This window comes from Chroicocephalus ridibundus, chromosome 8 (genome assembly GCF_963924245.1).
Source record: "Chroicocephalus ridibundus chromosome 8, bChrRid1.1, whole genome shotgun sequence".
In the NCBI taxonomy this organism is placed as follows: domain Eukaryota; kingdom Metazoa; phylum Chordata; class Aves; order Charadriiformes; family Laridae; genus Chroicocephalus; species Chroicocephalus ridibundus.
Window position 1 is genome coordinate 53,595,793 of NC_086291.1, and position 24,967 is coordinate 53,620,759.

At 58.6% G+C, this 24,967-nt stretch overlaps 2 protein-coding genes across 9 annotated transcripts in view; one reads left to right on the forward strand and one right to left on the reverse strand.

Moving 5' to 3' along the window:
- TNRC18 (trinucleotide repeat containing 18) overlaps positions 1-7,627 on the forward strand; it is a 59,265-nt gene extending 51,638 nt beyond the window's left edge. For all 4 annotated transcript variants that reach the window (XM_063343316.1, XM_063343319.1, XM_063343320.1 and 1 more), the window contains 7 exons: positions 112-220; positions 1,160-1,276; positions 1,549-1,713; positions 2,186-3,480; positions 3,826-4,062; positions 4,542-4,616; positions 5,158-7,627. In XM_063343316.1, coding sequence (XP_063199386.1) covers positions 112-220; positions 1,160-1,276; positions 1,549-1,713; positions 2,186-3,480; positions 3,826-4,062; positions 4,542-4,616; positions 5,158-5,364 — 2,205 coding nt within the window. In that variant the 3' untranslated portion in view covers positions 5,365-7,627. The remainder of the gene's footprint in view (positions 1-111; positions 221-1,159; positions 1,277-1,548; positions 1,714-2,185; positions 3,481-3,825; positions 4,063-4,541; positions 4,617-5,157) is intronic.
- A 140-nt stretch (positions 7,628-7,767) lies between these two features.
- On the reverse strand, positions 7,768-23,394 carry SLC29A4 (solute carrier family 29 member 4). 5 transcript variants are annotated; one of them, XR_010072189.1, is made up of 12 exons: positions 15,412-15,586; positions 13,020-13,189; positions 12,209-12,340; positions 11,993-12,106; positions 11,784-11,912; positions 11,224-11,298; positions 10,696-10,961; positions 10,471-10,606; positions 10,046-10,233; positions 9,543-9,783; positions 8,860-9,468; positions 7,768-8,143 (listed from the first exon to the last, which is right to left on the reverse strand). XR_010072189.1 is itself a non-coding variant. In XM_063343344.1 (11 exons), the coding sequence occupies exons 2-11, from the start codon at positions 13,177-13,179 to the stop codon at positions 9,326-9,328; spliced, it is 1,584 nt and encodes a 527-aa protein (XP_063199414.1). In that variant the 5' UTR covers positions 13,180-13,189; positions 22,911-23,394; the 3' UTR covers positions 7,768-9,325. The 5 variants fall into 5 exon arrangements, 3 of the variants coding, with proteins under 3 accessions (XP_063199414.1, XP_063199415.1, XP_063199412.1); XR_010072188.1 differs by having other exon boundaries at positions 7,768-8,266; XM_063343344.1 differs by lacking the exon at positions 15,412-15,586 and adding an exon at positions 22,911-23,394 and having other exon boundaries at positions 7,768-9,468.
- Positions 23,395-24,967: the final 1,573 nt, after the last annotated feature.

The following is a 24,967-nucleotide window of genomic DNA, read 5'->3' on the forward strand; positions in this document are numbered from 1 at the left end:
GAAACTGTCCCTTGCTTTCTCCAGAGCAGCTTTGCTACACACCAGGTGTGGTGGGATGGTCTGTGCTGGTACCAAGAACATCAGTAATTGCCTTCCTCTTGCCCTGAGCAGATCATTGATGTGAAACCACCTTCAGTGCGATTCCTGCCCGAGGGCACGAGGATTGCAGCCTACTGGAGCCAGCAGTACCGCTGCCTCTACCCAGGGACAGTTGTCCGAGGTAAGGCCACCCTGGCTGCTCTGCACTGTGAACCAGGGATGTCTCAGTCCTGTGTGTCCCGAGGGATGTCAGGCTTGTCTGGGGAAACCCTGAGGTCTGCTGTGAGTGTCCTGGAGATGAGAGACTGGCCCATTCCTCTCCTCCAGGTCATGCCCAACTCAGTCATGATGCTGGTTTAGTAAGATCCTGTTGGTCCAGGAGATGTGCTCTTGTAGGAAGTGGTCTGAGCAAGTACCAGGGAAATTCAACACTTCAAAAAGTCAGAATTAATTCCAACCCCGGCACCAAAGATTTCTGAGGTTGTAGAGGTTTCTAAATCACCTGCACACTCGTAGCTCTGACAGATCAACACCCCCTTCTGGTCCCATTAAAAAGCCAGGGAAGAGCCCTGGACAATTCTACCATGGCTGTTCTTGCTTTTGGGCTGTTGGTCACATTACATGTGTGAAAAGGAAGAATTTCTTATGAGTTACAGACCAATGATGCTGATGCAAGAAGGGAGGGTGGGAGCACAGCTTATTTCTCCTGGAGAGAAAGTGAAAAGCAACAGTTTGTGATTGCTGAGAGTAGTTACAAAATGCAGGTAAAAAAAAAAAAAGAAAGAAAAAGATACTGCAGTGAAAACAGAGAAGTGAATTTCTGCAAGAATAGAGAAAAATAGGGGAAAGAGGTGGGAAGTCAGACTGGAATAGTTGTTATGTTCTGGAGCAGTGCTGTTGACTGGGAGATGTTACACTGTGTGGGCTGGTTCAGTGTTATCAGGGACTTACCATTGCAGAGCGAGCCTCTGTGCTCTCCCTGCACAGCCCGGGAGAGATGGGAATGGGATGCTTTGGAGCTGGTGCAGGATCCTTGTCTTCCCCCATGTCCCCACTTCCCTGACAAAGGGTTTATACTCTTTTTGTTCCTAATCCCATCTTCTGCTCCCCCATCCCACAGGAGCCCTGGATCTGGAGGAAGATGGTGATCTCATCACAGTAGAGTTTGATGATGGTGACACGGGACGTATCCCACTGTCTCACATTCGGCTTCTCCCGCCTGACTACAAGATCCAGTGTGAGTCTGGCTGTTCAGTTTTTTGCATGACGCTTCCCACTATGAAATGTAGGGAGTTTCCGGCCACCTGCCTCTTGAGATTTTGGGCTGAGTTCACAGACTTTCAATTAGGAAGATTGCACTGTCAGTTAGGGACTTGCAGAGCTGGGGTGGGATGTAACCCATAGGGAAAAAGGCCCAGTCAGTCCCTATTGCAGAATTGGTAGGGATATGTTGCCTGTATCGCATCTCTGGTTTATGTGTTATTTGACCATCTCTTTGACCTCTTCCAGGTGCTGAGCCTTCCCCAGCCCTTTTGGTGCCCAGCACCAAGCGCCGTAGCCGTAAATCCAGCAAAGACACTGGAGAAGTAAAAGAGGGAGCTACGCTGGGGTCAGAGGAGCCCGTGTCAAAGGGCAAAGGGCGAGGGAGAAAGCCAAGCGTCAAGGCAAAAGCTGGTAAGTTGTCACCACTGCCAGACCTGGAGTTGAGAGAGTCCTTGCACAGTTGCTCACCATTCTCCTCAAGTTAGAGCTGTTCCTTGGGGCAAGGTTTGGGGGGGAATGGATGCACTTCATCCATTCATCAGCTCGCTCTGCTGTGGCTACAGTTTGCAAGAGGCTGGCTCAGAAGCCAGCCTGCACTGCGAGAGCCTCCTTCTGTCACTCAGTGTTCCAGAGCAGGGTCCCTTTTTCAGCTGAGCATCTCAGCAGCCATCAGTAGGGCCAAAGATGCAGGAGATCTGTAGTTTGGTTCCCCTGTGTTGAAGCAGCATCGCTGGGTGTTGCCTATCAGCTGCTCATGGGCGCTGGCATCAGACCAGGCTGTTCAGTGAGCAGGGAGGACCTGTGCCCCTTTGGGGTTGTCTGAGCTAAAAAGTACCCATCTGGGTGGATACCATCATGCCTTTGTGTTTTTTCCCCTCTGCAGAAGAGGCCTCCTTGCCAGAAGAGAAGGATCAGGTTGAGCCTTCACCTGTTGCCTCTTCAGTCCCAGAGAAGCCAGCCTGCTTGGGCAAGGCAAGCATGAAGGGGTCGCGAAAATCGCAACCGCTGCCGACTGGAGGCTCTCCTGCCCCCACAGAGGAAAAGCGGTCAAAAGCCAGCAAAATGAAGATCTCCACTAAGCTGCATAGCCCCCCACAACCCACTTACCAGCCTGCTGTGTTTGGCAGCATCCTCGGCACAGAGCCCTACAGCGACCTCCCGGGGACGCTGGCGGCCTTCGGCTCCAGCGATGCTTCAGCGTCGAAAGCCAAGGCCAAGAAAGGGCGGCCCACGGAAGAGACGCAGGAGTTTGGCGCCATTGTCAAGGCTCAGAGGAAGCATGACAATGAAATCCTGATCAAGCTGGACCATGAGGGCGTGATGTCTCCAAAGACAAAGAAGATGAAGGAGGCGATGAGGATGCTGGAGGACTCAAACCTGGCCAGTCGCAGAGACAGCAAGAGTCTGTTGGGCCTGGGCTATTCCCCTGCAGTGGGTGCGGAGGGCAAGCAGAAATCTTCCCGAGCCAAAGCAGCTGAGGGAGACCCTTCCCCTGCCAGCTTCGGAGGAAAGTTCGATGGCTCAGTGGAAAGCCTCACTGCTTCGAAGGACCAGGAAGAAAAGGCGGCAGCTCCAGCAGCCGTGGAGGAGTCCGAGAGCAACAGCAGCGACAGCAGCTCAGAGTCGGAGGGGGAAGAGGAGGCTGAGAAGAACCAAGGGGAAGCCCAGGACAGCAGCTCGGCCAGCTCAAGAGCATCCACCCCTCTCTCTTCCTCCAACTCCTCCTCCTCTTCCTCATCTAGCAGCAGCTCCTCTTCATCCTCTTCTTCCTCATCTTCCTCGGCCTCATCGACCTCTTCTTCATCGAGCTCCAGCTCTTCTTCCTCCTCCACTACGGATGAAGACTCATCCTGTAGCTCTGATGACGAAGTAGCTGAGGCCCAGCCAAGTTCCTCAGTGCAGCAAACCCTCCCACCCAAGCAAACCAAGCAGGCAGGGAAATCCCGTGCGTCCTCCCACCCTCAGAGCCAGAAACAGCCGGCGCAGCAGCCGGTGCAACAGCCGGCACCACAGCAGAGCGGCAACAAGAGCAGGCCCAAAAAACGCGAGGGCATCCACCTGCCCACCACCAAGGAGCTGGCCAAGCGCCAGCGACTGCCGTCGGTGGAGAACAGGCCCAAGATTGCTGCTTTTCTCCCCGCACGGCAGCTGTGGAAGTGGTTTGGGAAACCCACACAGGTAAACAGAGCCTTTCCCACCACTCCATACGGCTCTGCTCTTGCGTTTGCCTTGTGATGCTTCTTGCCTATGTGCTTTCCCTTCTGCCGGGGTGGTGAAACTCTGATGGCATGGTGTGTCTCTGGCCAAGGTCTCCAGTTTGCAAGGAGATCGCAGTTGGCCTTCCGTATGTCTGGGGGAGCCATCCTGCGTGGCGAGTCCCTCTGCCCTGTTTCTCTTGGGAATGATGCCTGTGGACACTGTGCCAACAGTGAAGGGCGGGATGCGGGACGGAGCAAGCCGTGGTGGTGGTGGGTAAACCCGGGCAATCCCTGGCTGCTCACCTGTGTGATCCTCTCTTGGCAGAGACGAGGAATGAAAGGGAAGGCCAGGAAGCTCTTCTACAAGGCCATCGTTCGGGGCAAAGAGATAATCCGCATAGGAGACTGTGCGGTCTTCCTCTCAGCCGGCCGCCCCAACCTGCCCTACATTGGCCGGATCCAGAGCATGTGGGAGTCGTGGGGGAACAACATGGTGGTCCGAGTCAAATGGTTTTATCACCCAGAAGAAACCAACCCTGGGAAGAAACTCAATGAAGGCAAGGTAGGCTGGTGGTCTTTGCTGAGAGGGCTGCAAAGCTGCTTGGTCCCTTTTTTCCCACAAGGATGAGGAAAGCATCCTTGGCCCAGTTTGTTACTGGTACTGTAACAGGTGTGGTCCCATCATTTCTTGTTGCGGGGGCTGCCTGTGGTGTGGACAAGCCTGGTGTTTACACCTTGAGCAGGGAAAGGGTGGGTTTTATAGTGTTAGAAAATAAAGACTTTTCCGTTGGTCCAAAAAGAGTATCAAGAGCTGGATCAGGTCTTTTTATGGTGTAAAAACGACTGGCCTGGTGCTCAGAAACGCTGGATTTTGCTCCTCTGTGCAGTGGGGTTTACAGCAGGCTCTTAGTATTTATTACCAGTAGCTGTGTACGGGGGTTGCGGTTGTGAAGGCGTGTGTGGTGGGCAGGAGGTGGTAGCATGGAAAAACAACTCATTCACCTGCTTTTCGTTTCTCTTTTCTTTTCCTCTTGGGCGCAGCGCTGGGATCAGAAATCGGGCAGGAGTCTGTCCACAGCTTTGCAGGCATCCAACCAGAGGAAGGACTTTATGGAGGTTGGTGAGGTTGAGGGAGGGCTGGGAAGGGGACGCTGGGGACCCCATAACAAACGCTGCTGGGGCACTGCCCCCTGAGCTTCTCTGGCTCTTGCTTTTTGCCTCATCTGCTGAGCCCACAGCGCCCAGGACTTCGGATGGGTGTTTCTCGGAGGAGGGGAGTAGCTGCAGGTGCTGGGTGTTGGGAGGAACAGAGAGCTGGTATCCGGCACTCGTCTTTGCGTTTGCATCCATGAAGTGAGGATGACAAATTCCTGGCCTCCGTATTCCCCTGTCCACGTGCTGCAGCGTTCACATTGGTGGGAGCTGAGTGGAAGCGAGGGCTCGGGTTTAGTACATAGGACAGATTGTGTCCACGCTGCCCGTGGGCCCGTGCAGATTCCCAGCGTCCCCCAGTGGGGAGTTCTGCTTGAGTGTGAGCACAAGCCCGGGGCAGTTGCGATGGACGTTTTTCCTGCATATTGAAGATGATGCTGTAAATGCTGTGAGATCTAATTGCGCCTTTTCTTTCCGTCTCCCTCCTTCTGTTCCTGTAATGCAGCGAGCCCTCTACCAGTCCTCTCACGTGGATGAAAACGATGTCCAGACCATCTCACACAAGTGTCTTGTTGTTGGTCTGGACCAATATGAGCAGATGCTAAAGACGAAGAAATACCAAGACAGTGAGGACCTCTACTACCTTGCTGGGACCTATGAGCCCACTACGGGCATGATCTTCAACACCGACGGGGTCCCTGTCATCTGCTGACTGCCCAGGGGACACGTGCCACCCCCTGGGAAGGGACGGGACAAACCTGAGGACGTGCCTGTTCAGACGACATGATTGTTTCTTTCAATGCTCATGACTTCTGTGTCACACTACAGACAGGAGAGCGCGAGAGACACAAGGAGGAAGGAGAGGGCTGAAGAAAGGGATTGGGGGAGCAGTTACAGGACTTGAGGAAGATGCCCTTGGGTGATGGTGGTGTTTGAACCCCAAGGCTCTTCTGGAAGTGGCTTTAAGTAAGGTGACACTTGGCCAACTTCTCCCTTCCTCCTTTTGGTCCAGGAAAGCACATGGGTCTCATGATCATTTCACCAGCGGGACCCCCCCCCAGCAGGAGGGATCCCTTTTGTGTCATTTGCCCCCATCAGTAACTCGGAAGCTGCCTGTATGTGGAAGGACACCCGCTAGCCTTCTGCGTACGCTCCTCTCCGTCCTTATATTCCCTTTCCTGCTTAGTTTCGCATGACCCTTTAGGAAGGACAGGGTGAAAGAGAAAGGAGATGAGTCTCTCTCAGCGCCTCGTCTCGATCCTCTCAGCGCCTTTTTACGGTTCCCTTTCCCTGGAGGCCCGTGGCCGGCAGCGTGGAGCATGGCAGAGCTGGCCCCAGCACGGAGATGGCAGAAGAGGTCCTCCAGGCTGGCAGGAGCTGTGTGGAAGATGAGCCAACATCCAGACTGGGATGCTGCCTTCCCCCTGCCTTGAACAAACGGTCTGAACCCACCTTCCCCATCCCTCCGCATCCCTCCTGCCCTGAAAAGGTGCTGGGGGGAGCAAGTGCATGGTGATGGGGTGACACTTGGCGAACAAAGAACTCGTCTTGGAGCGTGCAGTGAAGGAGGGCAGAAAATAATTGGGAAAAGCTGCTGCTCGGTGCTTGGAGCAGAGGAGACCACAGGCCATTGGATTTTGGCATCCCTCACCCAGCTTTACCGCCCATGATATGCCTGAGCACAGACGTGGAGCTGCTGGGAAGCCCTCGCCCCTCATTTGAAGGGAAGGGGGATAGAGCGTGAAGCCCGGCCATGCCTCCCTGCGGCGACTCCACAGCCAGAGCCCCACTGCCACCTTGGGCTTGGGGAGGGGACCGTTCAGCTTGCTCCATCCAGCCGGCCAACCTCCCCATGGCTCCCGGAGAGCCGCCGCCATCGCCTGCTCCCTCCCTCTGCGGAGCTGACCCACCGTCTCGCTCCCGCTGGCCACACGCCGGACCCGTGGCGTCACCGCTGCCGCAGCAGGGTTGCACCCGGCCGCAGGGGACACCAGAGGAGAACCACGCAACGATGCACCATCCTTGCACTTAAAACACACACACACACAAAAAAAAACAAAAAACAAACAAACAAAAAACAACTCCAAGAGACGCACTGATCTTTGCAACTACCGACTCGCACTACAGATTGCTAGGACGCGGAGCGGGGCCCGGCTCGGCCGGGAGCGACGGCCCAGGCTCCGGTGGGGAGACGCTTAAGGACAGATTGGAAACTATCCGCCCTGGTATCGGCTGCGTACCAGAGACTGGAGGCCGGGGCTCAGGGGAGGGGGACACCCCTGCGAATTTACCCCTCGTCCTTTAAACGAACCACATGGTGCTGAGCTCGTACCATCTCCACCCCGGGCCGCCGGCGCCTCGGATAGTCACGGTTCTAGCCTGTACAGTTTTAATGTACCAAAAGACTCTTTAGCCCTCCTGTATTATAAGTCTTTAAATGGATTCAACTTTTTAATTATAAATATAAATATAAATATATATATATAAATATAAACTTTTTAAAACTGTGAAAAAAATTATGAAATTATAAAAAAAAAAAGGAAAAAAAAAAAAACCAACGACAGAAATGAACACAGTCTGACGTTTAGAATATTATTTTTTATTTCCTGTTGGATTGTGATTGTAAATGATCTGGGAACAGGCACACCCCCCACGCTCAAAGTGTACTGTACTTCTAGAAGCAAATTGTGTGAGCATATTTTAACGAGCGAGAGAGAGAGCGCGCGAGAGAGATTTTATGCTAATGTTAAATAGAAAGCACTTAAAACCCACTGCCTTCTATGGAACACAAGGATATTTCAGACAATCGAGAGGAAAGGAGAGCCAGGTTTTTGTCTTTTTTTTTTTTTGTTGTTGTTTTGTTTTGTTTATGTTTTGTTTAAAACAATTTTTTTGGCATTCTGTTTGTTGGAGAACTCTGTGTGATCTTTTTTCATAAAAAAAAAAAAAAAATTAATTGAAAAAAAGCAACCCAACGAAGCATCTTTCTTTGTCTCGCTTGTCTTGACTGCGGGGTTTTTCTCCCCTTGGTGACAACGGTCGCGTTTTGGCTCAGCTTCTGCCTGGAGTTCGGGGAAAGACCCGACCCAGGCGCCGTGTGGCTCTTGGGGAGCCCCCGTCCATCCAACAGTCCCCCTGTGGGGTGGCACCGACGGACGGGATGGGACCCTGGAGTGAAGGTCTTTGCTCGCTGGGGCCCGTGGGGCAGGAGGTGCGACTTCTTCCCTCGCAGCCACGGTCACGGTGACTCCTGAGCCCTGTGGGGCCGATGTGTTGAGGCTGAAAGGCTGGATTTGCTCTTTTTGGTGTGAGCTGTGGTTCAACCAGCCGGGGGCTTGGTAGGGCGAGACCCTCTGGTGCTGGTGGGGCTGGGTCGGGGGTGCCAAGCCTGGTGCTCGCTGCCTCCTGCTCCCACCACCTCCAGCCCTTGGGCTTCGCTTCCGTGGGAGGTGGCACCCGCCGACTCCTGGCACAATGAGGTGCAGCCGGTCCTGAAAAGCAGCAGCTTCTGGTGGTGGCACCTTCTCCAGATGGTTGCTGCCCTCAAATGTGTTGCACTTCAGCAGTGGTTTGCAGGCTGGCAGGTGTTCGATGGGACCCAGTGACAAATCCAGCTGCCCCAGGTGACAGAGGGGACCCTGGCGATGGGGAGCAGCACAAGGGACACCCCAAAGCCCCACAGGACAGGCAGCTGGTGTCACCCCGTGTGCGTTTGCCAGCCCAGCCCACACCAGCAGCCGAGTGCCTGCAGTGCCAGGGCTGTGCCGGTGTCACAGCTAAGGACCCGCCATCGCTGCAAAGACATTTCATCTGGCATCGGCTTCATTTATGTCCCTTGCAATAAAAGCCTGAAGCTCAGCAATGGCTTGTGGGTGGCATCCACAGGGCTGTGGCCTCAAGACCCTTCCTCAGGACATCAGGATCCCCCCCCTCTCTGCCCCACTGCAGCCGGGAGAGGGAGGTGATGGGGCAGACCCACAGTGTGGGGCAGGGGAGGCAAGACCCTGACTCTCTCGCAGTTTGGGGGGGGGGGGGGCGCAAAAAAAAAGGACACAACCAGAAAAAAAGGTTGATTTGTTTGGTTTTTTGTTTTTTTTTTTCTTTTTGCCAGCCAGCAGAAGGGAGTTGGGTCTTTTACACAGCGATTGGTGTTTGGGGAGGGATCGTGATTTCAAGCCATTCTGCAGCACCGGCAATCGAGACCCACCTTCCCAGAGCCTCCGGGGCCTGAAGGAGCAGTTCCTTCATCTCTTGCTCCTCGTCTTCCTCACCGGCCCTCCATCACCCTCCTCCCCAGCGGTGGTCCTGTTCCCCCTGGGATTTGGCAGTAGTTTCTTCCACCTGGCAATGGCTTGGCTCAAACAGGAGAACATACCCCCCCCCTCCCCACTGAAGAGCTGCACATCGCTGATGGGGAGCCCCCCAAGAGCAACGGGACCATCCCCTGGGCTGGGGGGGTGGTGTGTCATCCCAAGAATTGGCCCTGGCTGGGCGGCACTGGCCATTTTTGGGATGCCGCGGCCCCATGCTGATGGGATGCCTGTCCCTGGCTGCCCTGGGGCAGCTTTCTGGCTCCAGGCTCCCTCCCCGAGGAGGGACATGGGCCAAGCGGGGCGGTGGGGACCATAGTGGGAAGCAGGTCCCATCTCGTCCCCGTCGCCCCGCCCTGGGGCTCAGTACCCCGACGTAAAGGAGCCGTTGGAGGTTTCGGTGTAGAAACAGGTACTGTGGGAGGTACTGGTGAGGCTGTAGGCAAAATACGCCACGGCAGAGCCCAGCGTTAAGCCCGTCATGTAGGACACGGTCATGGTGTTCCCTGCGGGAAGGGACAAGGGGTGTCAGGGTGCTCTGGCCACCCCACGTGGGGTCCCTGGGAGGACTTGGTCCTACCTGCCAGCTCCCGCTGCTCAGGGCTCACTTTCCCAGCGGCCAGAATCATGGGGACGCTGCCGAAGTAGCCGTTGGTGATACCCATGAGGAGAGAGAAGATGCAGGGCCAGGCAGGGTGGCCAAAGGTGGGCTTCCCATTGGGGTAGACGCACATGATGAAGAGGGGGATGAAGACCACACGGAGGCAGGAGTAGACAAGGAGGTGGGTCCCTCTCCAGTCGTAGGGCAGGGCAGCCAGGATCTGCAGCGAGGAGCAGAGACCATGCTGTGGGGGCTGAGGAGACTGCGGAGGGCAACATGGTGCCCAAAATGGGGCAGGGAGGAGAAGATGAGATGGTGGCAAGACCACCTGCTGCAGGACCCCAACATCAGCCATGCCAGTGAGCAACCTCACACTAGTTAGACACCCATGGAGTGAAGATGACCCTTGGTGGAGCCAAGTGGCTTTAAAAGAGGACACAAAAAGGAGGCAGAGTGGAAGGGACCTCCCACCTCTCTCCTACCTTGCCAACGAAGTCGGAGAGGTTGAAGATGGCCATGATGAGGATGGGGAGCCATTCCCCCAGCGTGCAGTTGTGGATCTCTGACTCCAGCCCGGGAAAGAGGCACAGCGTGATGAAGTAGGTCATGGCGATGGAGAGCATGTAGGCCCAGATGAGCCGGGACACGACGTAGCGGTGGAGCAGCATGTCTGGCAGGTGCGGGCAGCACAGCTCAGCCAAAACCCACAGCCCTCCCCTTGCACAGCCTGAAAGGCTTGCCTGCACCCCAACAGTGTCTTCCAAAGACATGACTGCCCCATGGTTTTGGGTTCATTAAGAAGGGATGTCCCTTCCCCAAAGCCCTAGGCCACCGATCGCTTCTTCTGCCCCACAAAATGGTACAAAATTGGCTCGCCCACCCCACCTCCCCTGAGCCCACCACCCACCTCTGAAGCTGGGCCAGCTCCTCTTGATTTTGGGCCGAGGGACATCAAAGCGCATGTAGGTGCCGCTGCCGGCCAGCTCAGCTTCGGGGCCTGGGCTGCCCCGGGGGGAGCTCAGCTGTCCCCGCGGCCGGTTCTCCTGTGCGGAAGAGAGAGAGGACACCAGTGCTGAGCTCCAGTGGGGAGGGAAACCCCAGGGGGCATCAAGGAAACCTGCCCTCGGCTTACAAATCGCACGTCCTCGGTGGTGACATCGTGGTGGATGCGGTAGCCCGTCCCATGGTCACCAGCCCCCCGGGGCTCGGGGAGACCCTTGCGGGAGCAGGCAGTGTAGTAGCGGACAAAGCGGGTACGCTTCACCAGGAGGTGGAGGATGAAGCACGTCAGCTCCATGCCGATGGAGATGAAGAAGAAGATGACCGTGTTCTCCTTCTCATCCGACAGCAGCAGCTTGGTGAAGATGCGGCTGAGTGAGATGATGACCCCAGCGGTGCCTGGTGGCATGGGAGAACTATTGGCACTGGGTTCTGCTGAGCCCCATGGCTCGGGAACCCCCCCCCAGAAGCCCCCCACCGTATGGAGGTGATGCCTCCAGCTGTGGAGTAGCTACAAGCAGTGATTTATTTTTTTGGGGGGCAGTGGAGCCAGGTCCTGGCAGACAACTCCCACCCCCCAGCTTGGCGTGGCCTTGGGAGACAGTAGAGGAGGGTCCCCCCGAGGGACCCCGCAGGGTTGAACGCGGACGCAGGTACTCACTCTCGCCCGTCATCACCCCCTGCGTGTAGCGCTTGGGCAGCAGCCCCGTGTAGCCGTAGAAGCTGGATTGCTGCACTTCAGGAGAGAGGCGCCGAGGGGAGAAGGAGGGATTATTGCTGCAGCCGAAATGCCGGGTGGGGGGGGAAGAAACCCCGGCGGGTGCCACCCGGGAGCTGTACCCTTCCTCAACAGCACCCACAGCCTTCTTGCCCCAAAAGCAGGGGGGGCTTTTTGCCCTTCCCTCGATGCCCCACCATGGCTGTTCCCACCAAGAGTGGCCACCGGGTGCAGGGGCTTGGGAAGCCACCATGGTGGCCCAAATGGCAAAGCCCCTTATGGTGTTGCCCCAGACTGATGCACGGTTTGGTGCTGGTGCCCCCATCCAGTCCCGCGGTGCCTGGATAGAGGTGGAGGGGACGGAGCAGGGACGCGAAGGTCAGCTTATAGGGACTGGAGCAAGCGACTGTCCCGGAAGACCACAGCTCTTGGGGATGGGGATGTTTCCTCACCCCTCTCTGAAGGTCTGTGCTTGCCCCAGCGCCAGCTGCTGTCCCACATACCTGTGCAGCCAAAGGCCACCACCCCGACGGCCACCAGGTTGATGGCGTAGGCTTGCCGGCGGGTGAAGAGCTCCAGCCAGACGTCGCAGATGCTAACGAAGAGCAGGGGCCCCAGGGCAAAGAGGTATCCTGCAGGTGGGAGATAGAAGTGGATGGTGGGGGCCAATGTGAGGTTGGTGCTACTGGGGGCTGTGGGGACCCCTACTCACCCACGGAGATCCGGGTGTGCAAGCTCAGCAACTCCACCAGCGCGTTGTTGAGGATGACGGCCACCAAGGCCACCAGGATGTAGGTGAGGCTCATGTCGAAGACGATGGAGGTCCCTGTGGAGAGGTAGGTGGTGGGGATCCAGCTTCCTTGGAAGCGGGACCGAGCTTTCCCAGGTTTGGGGTGGCTGGGAAGTGCTGCAGCTGCTGGAGACCTACCTGGGTATTTATGGTGCAGGTAGTCCACATCGGTGATAAAGCTGTTGTACGGCAGAAGAAATCCTACCCCAGCCAGCAGCATGGCAAAGTAAATCCCATGGTATCGATCCTGTGGCTCAGGATCCTCAGTAACTGCCCCAAAAGGGGAAAGAAAGAGAAAAAGACGTTGACAGCGGCGCTGCTGCACCCATGGGACCTGCAGCAGACCCCAGCCGTGGGGCGACGAACGGTGCTTCCACATCCTTTGTGGCAGATGAGGAGGGCACCCACAGCAAGCAGCCCAGCACCCCACAGCTCTCACAAATAAATGCTCCCAGCCCCAAGGAACTCCTTCCCTAAATAAAGGCCCAGGAGGCAGGAAAACCCCCGGGCTTTGGGGGCTGATGAGTTTTAACAGCAGCCAAATAACCTGAGCTCCAAGCAGTGTCGGTGACAGCCAAAGCCGAGGTGCCGGAGGGGTGTGGAGGTGGACAGGGCTGTCCCGGGATGTGGAGCTGGGCTGGGGGAAATCCCAGGGGCATCCCTGAGCCCCACATAGGAAAGGGGGGAGCTGCAGGCTGGGGGTGAGCCGGGCAGGAGAACTAGGGCCTGAACCCTCAGCGCCTCGCCAACCTGCAGAGCCCGCTGCCACGGGATGCTGTGCAGCTCACGTGGGTATGAACAGGTCCGAAAAAAAGGCGTCATTAGGCAATTTTATGGCATTTCAGGCCATTTGTGGCTATGAAACCCATCCTAGAAAGCTCCTAAATGGGTGGGAAACCATCAGGGAACCCAGCTGCTGGCTGTGGGTTGGGGCTGTGCCTGCCCTCACCGGGCTCCATGAAGGTGAGGACGCCCTTGGCCTGGCTGCCCCGCTGCAGCTCGTCCTCCTCCAGCTGGTAGCTGTCGAAGCTGAAGCTCATCACCACGTTGCCCTCCGGCGTCCCCACCGGGCTCAGCTCCTTGAAGCGCTCGGCTCCCACCGAGCCCATGGTGGCCGACCTGGGAGGGAGAGCGGTGACACCCCCGGGCACGGCTCCTGTGTCCCCCCTGGGGATCGTCCCCTGGGTGACGCCAGGGGTCTGCAAGGGACAGGTGGCAAGAGGGTGGCCCTGAGCCTTCACCACCCCCTCATACTGCTGCGGTGCCGGTGTTTTTTTCCACCTGGAAAGATGCTTTTCCCGAGGAGAGCGTGGTCCCTCCACCAAACGGTCCCTTTCCTGTTTGGATGTGGGGTGGGGAGCGGCAATGGGGGGGGAATCCACGCGAGCCACCCCCGAGGCACAACGCTCGCCCCAGCCCGGCCCAGCACCTCGCTGGGATGCTCCCGCTGCCAAATGCCTCTGCGATTGCCAAAAGCAATTAGAGAAATTAACGGGTGAAAACCACTCACGGAGGGTGGTTGCTGGGGAAGATCCCGGCTGCCTCGGGAAGCCCTTGCTCTCCGCAGGCAGCACACGCTTATGGTACGGTTTGTGCCCTTTTTCAGCATCTCTGCTGCCCGGGGCTGGGGCAGAGCCATCGGCCTGGGCACACACTCCTGAAACCTTTTCAGGGAGAGGATGGGCTGCGACCTGGCTTTTAAGGTGAGGATTTCAGATCCGCTTCTCCGAGGGGCCATGGCAGAGCAGGGAGGTGCTCGGAGAGCCACCGGAGAGCCCCCAACAGCTGCCCGAGAGGGTTTGCACCAAATGCACCTCAAAATGAGCTGCCAAAACATCTGGCATCCTCCAGCGACGCCACCAGAGCCACCCAAAACGTGGTTCATCCTTCTGGGGCCAGCCCAGCCCAAGCCCTGGGGAGCAGCCCCGGGGCAGGGGCGGGGGGGGGCTGCTCTGTATTACCGGCGACAGTCGCTAGATGCCAGCCTGCCTCCGCGCCCGCCGACCACCCAACCGGCGGGGGAGGCGGGGGGGGGGCGATAATTCTCCTCCACGGCAGCAGGATGGGGCAGGAAAAATCAATGTCAGTGATTTCTCCCATCTCCCTGCCAGGCGTGGCGTTTGCAGGAGCAGAGAGGTTTTTCCAGCATCTCCCCAGCTGCTCCCCAGGAGGGGTGGGATGCTGGGGGTGGGGGCTCTGGGGTGGGTGTCAAACGCGGTGCCCACAGGCCCTGCGAGCGCAATCCTAGAGCTTAAAATGCATCTCCTGGCTGCAGGGGCTGGTGGCACAGGGCAGTGCCGCCACGGCCCCAGGGCTGCACTGAGGCCACAGCGCTGGTGGGGACCTGGAAGGGGCAAGGTTGGGGTCCCCACCCTGCACTTGGGGGTCCCAAGACGCCCCCCCCCCCCCATCCCCGAGCACCGCGGGCAGAAGAACCCAGCGGGACGTGTTTTGGCTGGAGGCACCGCTCCATCCCATTGCTCATGGAGGAGTTGGCTGTGATCCCCCTCCACCGAGCACCCTCCTGCGCCTGATGCTACCCCAGGCGATAACACCCAGTGGGAAACACCTCCTGGGATGCTGGGAAAGCCTGTTGCGGGGTTTTTCCATGGAAGAGATCCCAGCTGGAGAACATGCTGGCTAAAAACACCCCGTACCTCCTGTAGCCCAAACTTCTTGGGGCCGGGAGCAGAGCGGGATGCGCTGCGAGGCTCGGCGCTGGATCAGACCTCCAGCACCCACCCGCCCCACCTGCTCCCAGCATCCCTGTGCCGCCATAAATCAGATTTCCCCCTCCCTTTGGATTTACACCCTTCTACACGGGAGGGGACTCGGGCCCTGCCGCCCCTCTGGACCCAGGGTGGAGGGGAGGGGGGTCCTCCATCACGGCCAGGGGGTCTCACCCGGGGACAGGGCGCCCGCAGGGCCGGGCAGAGCGGGTGGACCCCATCCCCGCTGCATCCCGGTGCGGGGGGACCCCCGGAAAACGCAGATTTCCCCCACCCCGCGACAGGGCAGAGAAGCGATTGTCGCTCTGGCCGAAGGGTCCCCCGACATCTTGCAAGCGGCGAAGTTGCAATAAAGAGGGGGGAAAAATCCGTGACACCCCCCCCCCCAACACACACACACCCCTCCCCGGGCTGAAGGAGAAGCGGCCGGCTGGAGCGGGGGCGGGGGGGAGGAACCGCGTCCCCGGCCGCCCCGGCGGAGAGGATGCTCGGCGGCCCGGGGGTGGGGTGGGGGGGGCTGGGGGCTCGGGGGAGGCGGCTCCTCACAACCCCCCCCACTCCCCGAGCCCGGTCGGTCCCGGCCGTGCCCAACAGGTCGGCGGCGGCTCTTACCTCCCTCCGCCGCGGCGGCTCTGCGGCATCGGCGCTGCCCCCGCCCCGCTCAGCACCGGCGCCCGCCGGCCCCCGGCCCCGCCATACCGGAGCCTCTTCGGGGAAGCGGCGGGGAGCCGGGGCGGGGGGAGGCCGGCAGCGAGTGCGGCGGCTGCCAGCGAGGAGCAGGGGCGGCCCCGGCCCTGCCTCCCGCCCCCCCCCCCCCCGCCCCATCCTCCCGCCTCCCCTTCACTCCTCCTCCGCTCCCACCACCCCCCCCCCCACCCCGCCCCGGCCCCTCCCGGCGCGGGGGGGTGCAGCGGGAGACGGGGAGCCCCCAGCGCCCCCCCCCCCCCCGCCAGCCCCGGCGGTGGCAGGAAAGGTTTTTCCAATGAACAGGGCGTATTCGTACCCCTGTCTATAGGTACCGCCTATAGGTACCGCCTATAGGTGCTTTGAAGGGTTGTGGAGGCCTGGAGCGATTCGCGAAGAGAGATTAATTAGGAAGAAAGCCCCGGTAATTTCACTTAGGACATGAGCTTTGCAGGGGTGGGCTCCTTCCCACCCTGGCAACGGTTTTGGCGTAAGAGAGGCCAAGAGGGTCAGCAGGAGCCGTCCCATGGAGAGACGGATGGATGTACGGATAGGATGGATGGGTGGATGGACAGAAGAATAGACAGATGGTCAGGAGGATGGATGGGTGGATGGACAGAAGAATAGATGGATGGTCAGAAGGATGGATGCATGGATGGACGGAGGGACAGACAGAAGAATAGGTGGATGGTCAGAAGGACAGATGGATGACTAGATGGATGGCTGGATGTTTGGATGGATTGCAACTCTGACTAGCAGAATCCAGCAGCCTCCCCAGCTTTTGGAGGAAACAAATATGGTGTCTCTGCTCTCCAGCATAACCAGGGGTTGGAAGCAGAGAAGGAAGGAGCCAACAGCACGGGGTGGTGGGGACATCTGTCCAGTGAGAGGACCCCCATTCCCAAGGAGGGTGCTCCAGGCAGGGACACCGCAGGTATCCCCACCCCTCCCAAGCACCGATAGTTGATGTTATTGGGTTTTCTTGCAGGAGCAGCAAGGCACGGGGCAGGGACAAAGCAGGTGGCCTCCACCACCGAGCTGGTGAGAGCCCTGGGGGACCAGTCCCTGCTGGGGTCTCCCCAGCCGGCGTGTGGGAGGATGGCGGTGGCGCTGGGAAGGAGGAGAGGTACCCTCCCTGCTCGCACGCCATGGCTGCAACGCGCCGGGCTGTGAATTACAATCTTCTCCCAGTCAATAACTGCTGTGCGGTATAAATCAGCGCGCAGGGCCGGCGGGAGGCACGGCTGCTGCTCACACCAGAGAAAATTAGAGACAAAACCGGCTGCGACTCCTCAGCCGCCCTTCTGCCGGGCGGCAAAGGGGCTCCCGCAAATCCATCGCAGGGAGGAAAACAGGCCAGGTGGAAATTTCCATGTTTTGCCTTTGGCTGAAATAGCCGGAGTTTGGCTCAGAGCAAACCTGGCTGCTGCGCCGAGCTCTGCCTGAGCCAGGGGCTCAGCTTTTCCCGCTCCCCCCCTTGGCCGAGCACCTGCAAAGCTCAGTGCACGGGTGCAAGGCGGGCATTTTTCGGGCTGCTTGTTTTGGATGGGTTTGTTCAGCTCTAATTCGATAGCGCGATCGTAAAATCTCAAGGCACCTCACTCCTTTTGGGGTATGTCCCCTTGCCCTACACCAGACCCCATCTCCCCCTTCCAGCTGCCTTGGAAAGTTAAGATAAGGGGGTGACTGTTGTGGGGGGGTTCCCTGGCCGCGCCTGCCGTGGGTTGGCACCCAGAGGGTGCGAGAGCGCTACAAAAAGAGCAGGACGAGCTGAAGCATATGTGCGCTTGCCTTTTCACGGCTTGCCAGCGAGGCCCCGCTGCCTCCCCGCTCGCCAGGCAGCGTTACTCACTGCTTCCCCCAGGGATGCTCACCGCTTCCCGCAGGGATTCTCCCCATGAGCCGGTTCTCCCCATCCCGAAGCCCCAGGTACGGAGCCGGGGCGGGGGGGTGTCTTGTAAAAGCGACCGTGCTCAGGGGAGCATTTCAGCTCCCAAATGCCCTCGGTGCACCCTGAGCCTCGGGGAGATGCTGCGACCAAACACCTCGTGGCAAATAACAATCCCCTGACTTTTACCATCCTGTCTAAAATCAAACAACCTCTTCATCCCCCTTTTGGGGGACAAGTGGGTCCCCTTTCTGCTGTGGGTGCAATGGGGCTGTGCTGGGTACCCAAAGACACTGCTATGGCTTGGAGGGCTATGGGACACCACGGGGAGATGAATCCAACAGGGTGAACTTCTCCGAGTGCTTTGTCTCTGCCTTCCCCCTCCCCAAGGGCAGCGTCAGACCCAAACGACACCACCGTCCACCCTCCCAAAGTGCCCAAGGTGCCCTGGGGACACGGGGTGGGGGGGTGGCCCCGTGAGCTGGGCTCTCCCTGGGTTTTGCTGGGCTCTTCAATTTTTTAAGCTGGCCCTGAATAATTCAGCTTCGACGGAGCTGGCTCGAGGTTGGTGAGCTCGGATGCTCCTTGGGTTTCTGCTTGACCCACTTTAAGAGCCAGGAAAACCTGCCAGGCACGATGCTCCGCCTGCCACGGGGCGAAGCTGGCCCAGACGCCCCGGTGCCCGCGGCAGGAGGGACATTCCCCACACACAGTCCCATCCTGGGGTCTCCCCCTGCACCCCCGCATCCAGCGACACAGGCCACAGAGCATCCCTCACCCACACCGCAGCCTTTTAGAAGTATTTTTGCCTTCTCCCCTTTCCCTGCCTCTCCCTGCCGTCCCACGGCTCCCGGCACGAGCGAGTGCATCCCACCAACGTTTGCTGGATTACGAGGAGGGATTTGCTCGGCTCCGTGAACCAACTAACACCCCGCGGCCGCCTCGCCACGGCTCCTTGCTATTCAGAGCCTCACCTCGCTTTCCTGGAACCTGGGCGAACACTGATTAATCCCGCCGGGCGGAATAAGACGCTGCTGATTCATTTGGCTTGGAGATGTTGGATTAGGACAGGCTCCAGAAATGCCCTGTATCGCCTTTTTTTTTTTTTTTTTTTCCTTCTTGCCTTTCCAGCGGAGTCAGGTTTTATTAATCATTGCTGCTGCAGAGGTGAGAGGAAGGAGAGAACTTTCAGGTGTCCGCGTCCCACCGCACTGCCAGAAAACATGGCTTTGCACCCCGGGGGAGCAGCTGTCCCAGCTGTCCCCATCCCTGTGGACACAGCCACTCGCCGGCCCCTCCAGCACCCGCTCCGCAGAAACCCAGCGGCAAAGCCCACCTCCTTCACCAAGCCGTGCTCACCCTGCCGGGGTGTCCCAGGCTTTCCGTGCCCATCGCTGTCCCCTCTGTGGGTGACACCGTACCTGTGATGGCTGAGCAGGGGGGACCGAGCAAAGGGGTGAAACTTCCCAGCATCCCCATGCTCAGCGCTCCCGGGAGCACTGCGCTTCCATCTCTTCCTCTTCACGGGGAGGGGAGGCTGCAATTCCCTCTTGGAAAAGCTCCTTTAAATAGCTTTGCAGCCTTCGCATCCTTCCCCAGGGTCTGCTCCCAATTCCGCCCGAGCGTGCCGTACCGGCGCCGGGAGCATCCTCGGCAGCACCGGCTTTGCACGGAGACGGTGAGGATTAAACAGGGATGTTGTCACTTGGCCGGAGTCACACTTGGGGGATTATCGGGGCCTGGGAGAAGCGGGGAGCAGCCAGGGAATTTGTTCAATGCCAGCGGAGGGGTTTGTCGCAATCCGATTGCAGGCGAAGAGAAATCCCCGGTGCTGGCGGGAGCTCGGCACTGGAGGCCACGGGGATTAACTGGGTTTTCCCCAGGCTTTGCGACGGGACTGGGGTGGGAGGAGGAGTTGTTCTGAGCCCAAAGCCTTGGGTTTAAGAGCTCTGGGGAGATGCAAGGGCCGAGTTAGGGATGAGGACATTGTCTGAGGACACCCAGCTCTCATCCCAAGGCCAAGGACCAACGCCTTCCACGTGGATGCCTCGATTCTCCTGCAAGGGGAGACTCTGTGCGTCTTTCCCATCCCCAAATGGGCCCGGGGGGGAGCCGGAGAAACCCAGAGAGGATACCCACAGCCTTCACATTTCCTCCCCACCCCCACCCCGGCCCCCACTTCTTTGTCGGAAGAGATTTGCATCCATCACTAATTAATCCAAGATGAGCTGCTAATTCAGCTCCTTGATTGCAACTTTGCATAATTGCTGCACGCACAGGACGGGATAAAAAAAGGAGACAATCAGCAGCGGGCGCAGAGAAAGAAGGGCCGGGAAGGGCGGGTTCAGCTCGCTCCCACTCACCCGGCTATTTAAAGACTCAGGTTGAGAGAAGAGATTTTTCTCTGGAAGGAGAAAATGGTGACAGCCACCACCCTTGGGTGGTTTTCCTCCCCCCGCCCCATGCCAGGCTCACAAAGGTCCTCGCCAGCAGCCACAAAGCCCCTCCGGTGACGGGGAAACCACCAGTTCCAGGCAATACAACCCCTTTGCCACCTCCCCATCTGCGGCGTCCAAGCTGTTGCCTGTAGGTTTCAGAGTGAACGCTCCACTGAGCGGGGCGATCGCATCCCCCAGGGCCAGCGCTCCAGACTTCTCCCTCCCACAACCAGGTATATTAGATCCCTGCAGCCATGAAGGCTGTTAACCCCCCCCAAACCAAGCCCCAGAGACCAGCAAACCAGCCCTGCCGACAAGGCGCTGCCTCCTCGCGAAGCAAACCAGCGGCAAAAGGGAGGCTGGGCAGCATCGCCCAGCACGGAGGCCGTGGGCAGAGCCAGCGGCTGAGCCGACCTAAGCCCTCGGCAGCACAATTAATGGGGGGAGAAAAAATAAAAATAAAAATCTGCTTTTCCTGCAGAGCCGTTCCCACAGGGCTCGGAAAGGCGGGTGGGCACCCAGGGGCGACGCACCGGCGCCCCACGGGCAGGCGACGTGCACGCGAACTGATGCCGAGATTGGCTCCTGGGTTATTTTGCCACCCTCCTCTTCCTCCTCCGCTCACACCCCACCCACAGATGTTTCCCCCCCCATCAGTTTAACTCCTCCACACACACACACCCCCCCCCGGCACCCCGAAAGCTGAGCGACGGGGCAGCAAACAGCGTCAGGCAGGTCAGCCCCACGCTCCCTATTCACCGTTTCCCCCTGCGAAAGAAAAGAACTATTTTCAGCTTCCAGCCTTTTCTCTAGAAAAAATGCAGCTCCCAGCCCGGAGGGCCCCTTCCCCGGCCCCACGGCGAGGGCTGAAAGGGGGCTTGGGGGGGGGGGGGGCTGGGCTGGCCCCCCAACCCCTCTTAATCAGCCGGGGCATGCATGAAGCCTAATGCCGTCGCGAAGATTTCGGCACTATTGACACACACATCGCATTAAACGCCTTACGGGGGATTTGCATAAGCTTGGGGAGGGAGGAAGAGCGGGGAGAAAAGTGGCGACAATGGGAAAGTAAATGCATTAAAGTGCTTAGGGGGGGGAAAAAAAATCTGATAAAGGAATAAACCAGTTAAGGGAATATATTACTCGTAGCCTGGTTATACAAATCCTGCCTTATAGGAAATCCTCTTAAAGCGATCACCTGATTGTGTGTTAAATTCCTAATTGAATAATAAAAGAATTATGTATTTCTTCCATAAAGGCACAAAGATGGGAGCCCACGCGGATGTTGGCTCAGGAGGAGCGGGGGCAGAGGCGATGGAGGGAGAGGGGCCCGGGGCAGCAGCACCTTCTAGGAGGGATGGGGTGGGAGATGTGGGGCCAAGGGAGGAGGATAGAGGTGAGGGGGTGATGCCTGGGGACGGGGAAGGCTGGAGCACTGGGTGCCTTTGAGGGCAGCGGAGGAAAGGTTTGCCGGGGGGGTGAGGAGAGCAATGGTGCCCGGGGGAGGAGGACCCCATGGACCTCCAGGGCTCCTCCAGCCTTGGTTGCTGCGACAGCGTGAGGCTTGAAAAGGTTTGGGTTAGAAGGGACCTTAGAGATCATCTAGTGCCCCCCCCTGCCCTGGGCAGGGACACCTCCCACCAGCCCAGGTTGCTCCAAGCCCCGTCCAACCTGGCCTTGAACCCCTCCAGGGATGGGGCAGCCACAGCTTCTCTGGGCAGCCTGGGCCAGGGGCTCACCGCCCTCACAGCAAAGAATGTCTTCCTCAGATCTCACCTAAATCTCCCCTCTTTCAGTGTAAAACCCTTCCCCCTTGTCCCATGGCTCCCCTCCCTGATCCAGAGTCCCTCCCCAGCTCTCCTGTAGGCCCCCAACCGGAACCATTCTGTGATTCTATGAAAACCCACCGAAAGCGGTTCCCGCCCCGGAGCTGCGGAAAGCGCAGCAACCGCAACCACGCGGGGTCTGGGCAAAGGGAACTTCGGGGGGGGGTCACAGCACCCCTGAAGCTGCTGAGGAGCAAATCAGGGGGGGGGGGAGTTCAAGTCCTGCTCTGGGGTCACCAGGAGACACACGGCCCCCACCGTCCCCTTGTCTCTTCCCCCCTGCCCTCAGTTTTCCCAGCCAGGGCTGAGGACGATGCCTGCGCGGCCTCTCCTGCCCTTCCCCCTGCCTCCGCGCTGTAAATAAGATGCAAAAAAAAAAAAAAAAATTAAAAAAATTTAAAAAAGCATCACCTGGCACTGCAGAGGTGAGGGAGAGCAGTGGGACTGACAAGCACCAAACCCACAGCCAGGGCTGTTGGGGGGGGGGGAAAGAGGGGGTGTGTGAGAGAAAAAGAAACAGAAGAGCTAAAAATAGCCCCGAGAGCTGTTTTCTTCCCAGAGATCATTTTTCTACCCGGCCCTTTCATTTCATAAACAGGATTATTTATTTATTTCTCCCCCTCTTTACTCCACTGCTTTTTTTTTTTTTCCCCCCCCTCAATACCACCGCTTTACCCATCCCCGCGTCTCTCTTAAAAGCAATTTAAAAAAAAAAAGAGAAAAAGAAAAAAACCACAAAAAAACAACACCCAAAACCAAGGAAAAAAAAAAAAACAAAACCCAAACCAAAACCAACCGACCCCCTTGATGGCTCCAGCAAAGGCTGACATTGCTACAGCTCCTTACAGGTAATTGAATATCCCAGAGTGCATCTGCTAATGCAAACTCCAATATAAATAAGCGGCGGCGGCGAGCTCGGGGAGGGCAGAGGCAGCAGCTGAGAAAACAAAGCCAGAAGCGCCCAGCGAAGCCCAGCCCTGGCCGAGCTCGGGGGCTGCCAGAGCCTTTTTACGAAGCAGAACGGGATTGCCGGGACCAGGCGGAGGTGCCGCTGCTGGGCGAGCGCGGGAGCGGGCAGGGATGGCAGGGTTTGACGGGGAGATGGTTATTGAGTTATCCTCCCTGCGGTGCCCTTTCCAGAGCCAAGCTTGTGCGTGGCAGCAGGGGGAAAAGCCTCCCCAAATCCCAGGGGACACCCCTGTCCCCCTTGGCCCGGCAGGTCCCCCACGGCCGGAGCAGCCCCAGCCCTACAGAGAAGCTCATGGTTTCGCACCGTACCTCCTCCGGCGGTGCCCGTACCTCCTCGCTTCAGCATCCTCCAGCAGCAACCAGGGAAATCAGGGATGACAGGAGCAGTTAACTGGAGCCTGCAGAGGCCATCTTTCCATGCGTGCGTTGTTTTGTTTCCAAATAGACTTTTAATAACTATTTGCAGACGGTAAAAAGGAATAGCTACCTCCTGACCTCTTGAAATGCAAATTGCCTGATGCCCTGGGACAGATGAAAGGCTGCTGTTTCCTATCTGAAACGTTAAAAAGGAGCGAGATAACGTCTCCGGCTCTGCCTCCCTGCTTTCGTTTTCAAAATTGTTTTCGGTTGAGGAGAGAAGAGATGCTCGCTGCGATTTTGCCCTGCTTGTTGCCCATACGGAGGGCATACTGAAGGGCTGGGGGGGGCACTCTCGGGGGCTCCTGGAGCAAAGACCCCAGTACCCCGATGGTGCACGGGGAGGGGTCACAGCACAGGGCTGGTATTTCCCTACAAACCCGACCTGCTCCAGACAAGAGCAGGGGTTGTGGGCGTTGGTGAAGCCCAGAGCTTTGTCCCCTTCCTGCCAGGACACGATTTTTGGGGCCCAATTTCAAAAGCTGCCATAGGATTTGCTCAGGAAAAAGAGGGCAGAGTAGCGGGACAGTCTAGCAGAACATCTTCCCAGCTTAAAGACACAGTTAAACACACCACGGCTCCGCTATGCCTGCCCCACCATGGTCCCCCCAGCCTGGCACGGCTGTAGATAAGCTCCTTCTCCAGCCTGACAGCAGCTTTCCCACGCAGGGGCCTTGTAGCCTCCCCAAGCTTTGGCTCAAGGGCTGGGCAAGGGCGAACACAGACCATTTAGGCGGTTTTTTGGGTGGGTGGGTTTTTTTTTTTGTTTGTTTGGTTTTTTTTCTTCTCTTTTTTCCCCCTCTCTTGTTCTGCTCTGAGTCACAGAGCACCAGCACAGAGAAGGTGCCCTGAGCACGCGCTGAAGGTGCTGCAGAGCTCTGCTGCAGAAGGATGCTCCAACAGGGAACAAGGGAAGGAGCACAGATGTGCCTGGGAGTAAAGGCTGGGAATGCTGCTGGGGAAGGAGCAAGGATGCTCCAGCGGCAGGGAGGGGGGGGAAGGCTGGAATGGTGCCAGGGAAGAAGCAAGGATGCTCTGGGGGCAGGAGGCCGGGATGCTGCCGGGGACAGGAGAAAAGAGCATGGAGGCTACAGGGGCAGGAGGCCAGGATGCTGGTGGAGAAGCAGCAGGGATGCTCTGGGGGCAGAAGGCCGGGATGCTGCCAGGGATGGGAGGAAAGAGCGGGGACGCTCCGGGGGCAGGAGGCCAGGATGCCGCCAGGGATGGGAGGAAAGAGCGGGGACGCTCCGGGGGCAGGAGGCCGGGATGCCGCCAGGGATGGGAGGAAAGAGTGGGGATCCTCCGGGGGCAGGAGGCCGGGATGCCGCCAGGGAAGAGGCAGGGATGCTCCGGGGGCAGAAGGCCGGGATGCTGGTGGAAAAGAAGCAGGGACGCTACAGGGGCAGGAGGCCGGGATGCTGCCAGGGATGGGAGGAAAGAGCGGGGATGCTGCCGGGGGCAGGAGGCCGGGATGCCGCCAGGGAAGAAGCAGGGATGCTCCGGGGCAGAAGGCCGGGATGCTGGTGGAAAAGAAGCAGGGATGCTCCGGGGCAGAAGGCCGGGATGCTGGTGGAAAAGAAGCAGGGACGCTACAGGGGCAGAAGGCCGGGATGCTGCCAGGGATGGGAGGAAAGAGCGGGGATGCCGCCGGGGTCGGTGCAGGGATGCTCCGGGGGCAGGAGGCCGGGATGCTGCCGGGGAAGAGGCAGGGATGCTCCGGGGGCAGGAGGCCGGGATGCCGCCGGGGTCGGTGCAGGGATGCTCCGGGGGCAGGAGGCCGGGATGCCGCCGGGGTCGGTGCAGGGATGCTCCGGGGGCAGGAGGCCGGGATGCTGCCGGGGAAGAGGCAGGAGGCCGGGATGCCGCCGGGGTCGGTGCAGGGATGCTCCGCGGCTGCGGGTCCCGCACCACCCTCTAGCGGCTGCGCGGCGGCAGAGCGCGGCCCCCCC

Excerpts from the sequence above, each read along its gene's own strand:
- SLC29A4 (XM_063343342.1), bottom strand. The coding sequence starts at position 15,440 with ATGCCGCAGAGCCGCCGCGGCGGAGGGAG. Across the intron at positions 13,190-15,411 it reads AGCCGCCGCGGCGGAGGGAG|GTCGGCCACCATGGGCTCGG; the intron begins GTAAGAGCCGCC and ends TCTCCCTCCCAG. Across the intron at positions 10,962-11,223 it reads GGGGGTGATGACGGGCGAGA|GCACCGCTGGGGTCATCATC; the intron begins GTGAGTACCTGC and ends CCATGCCACCAG.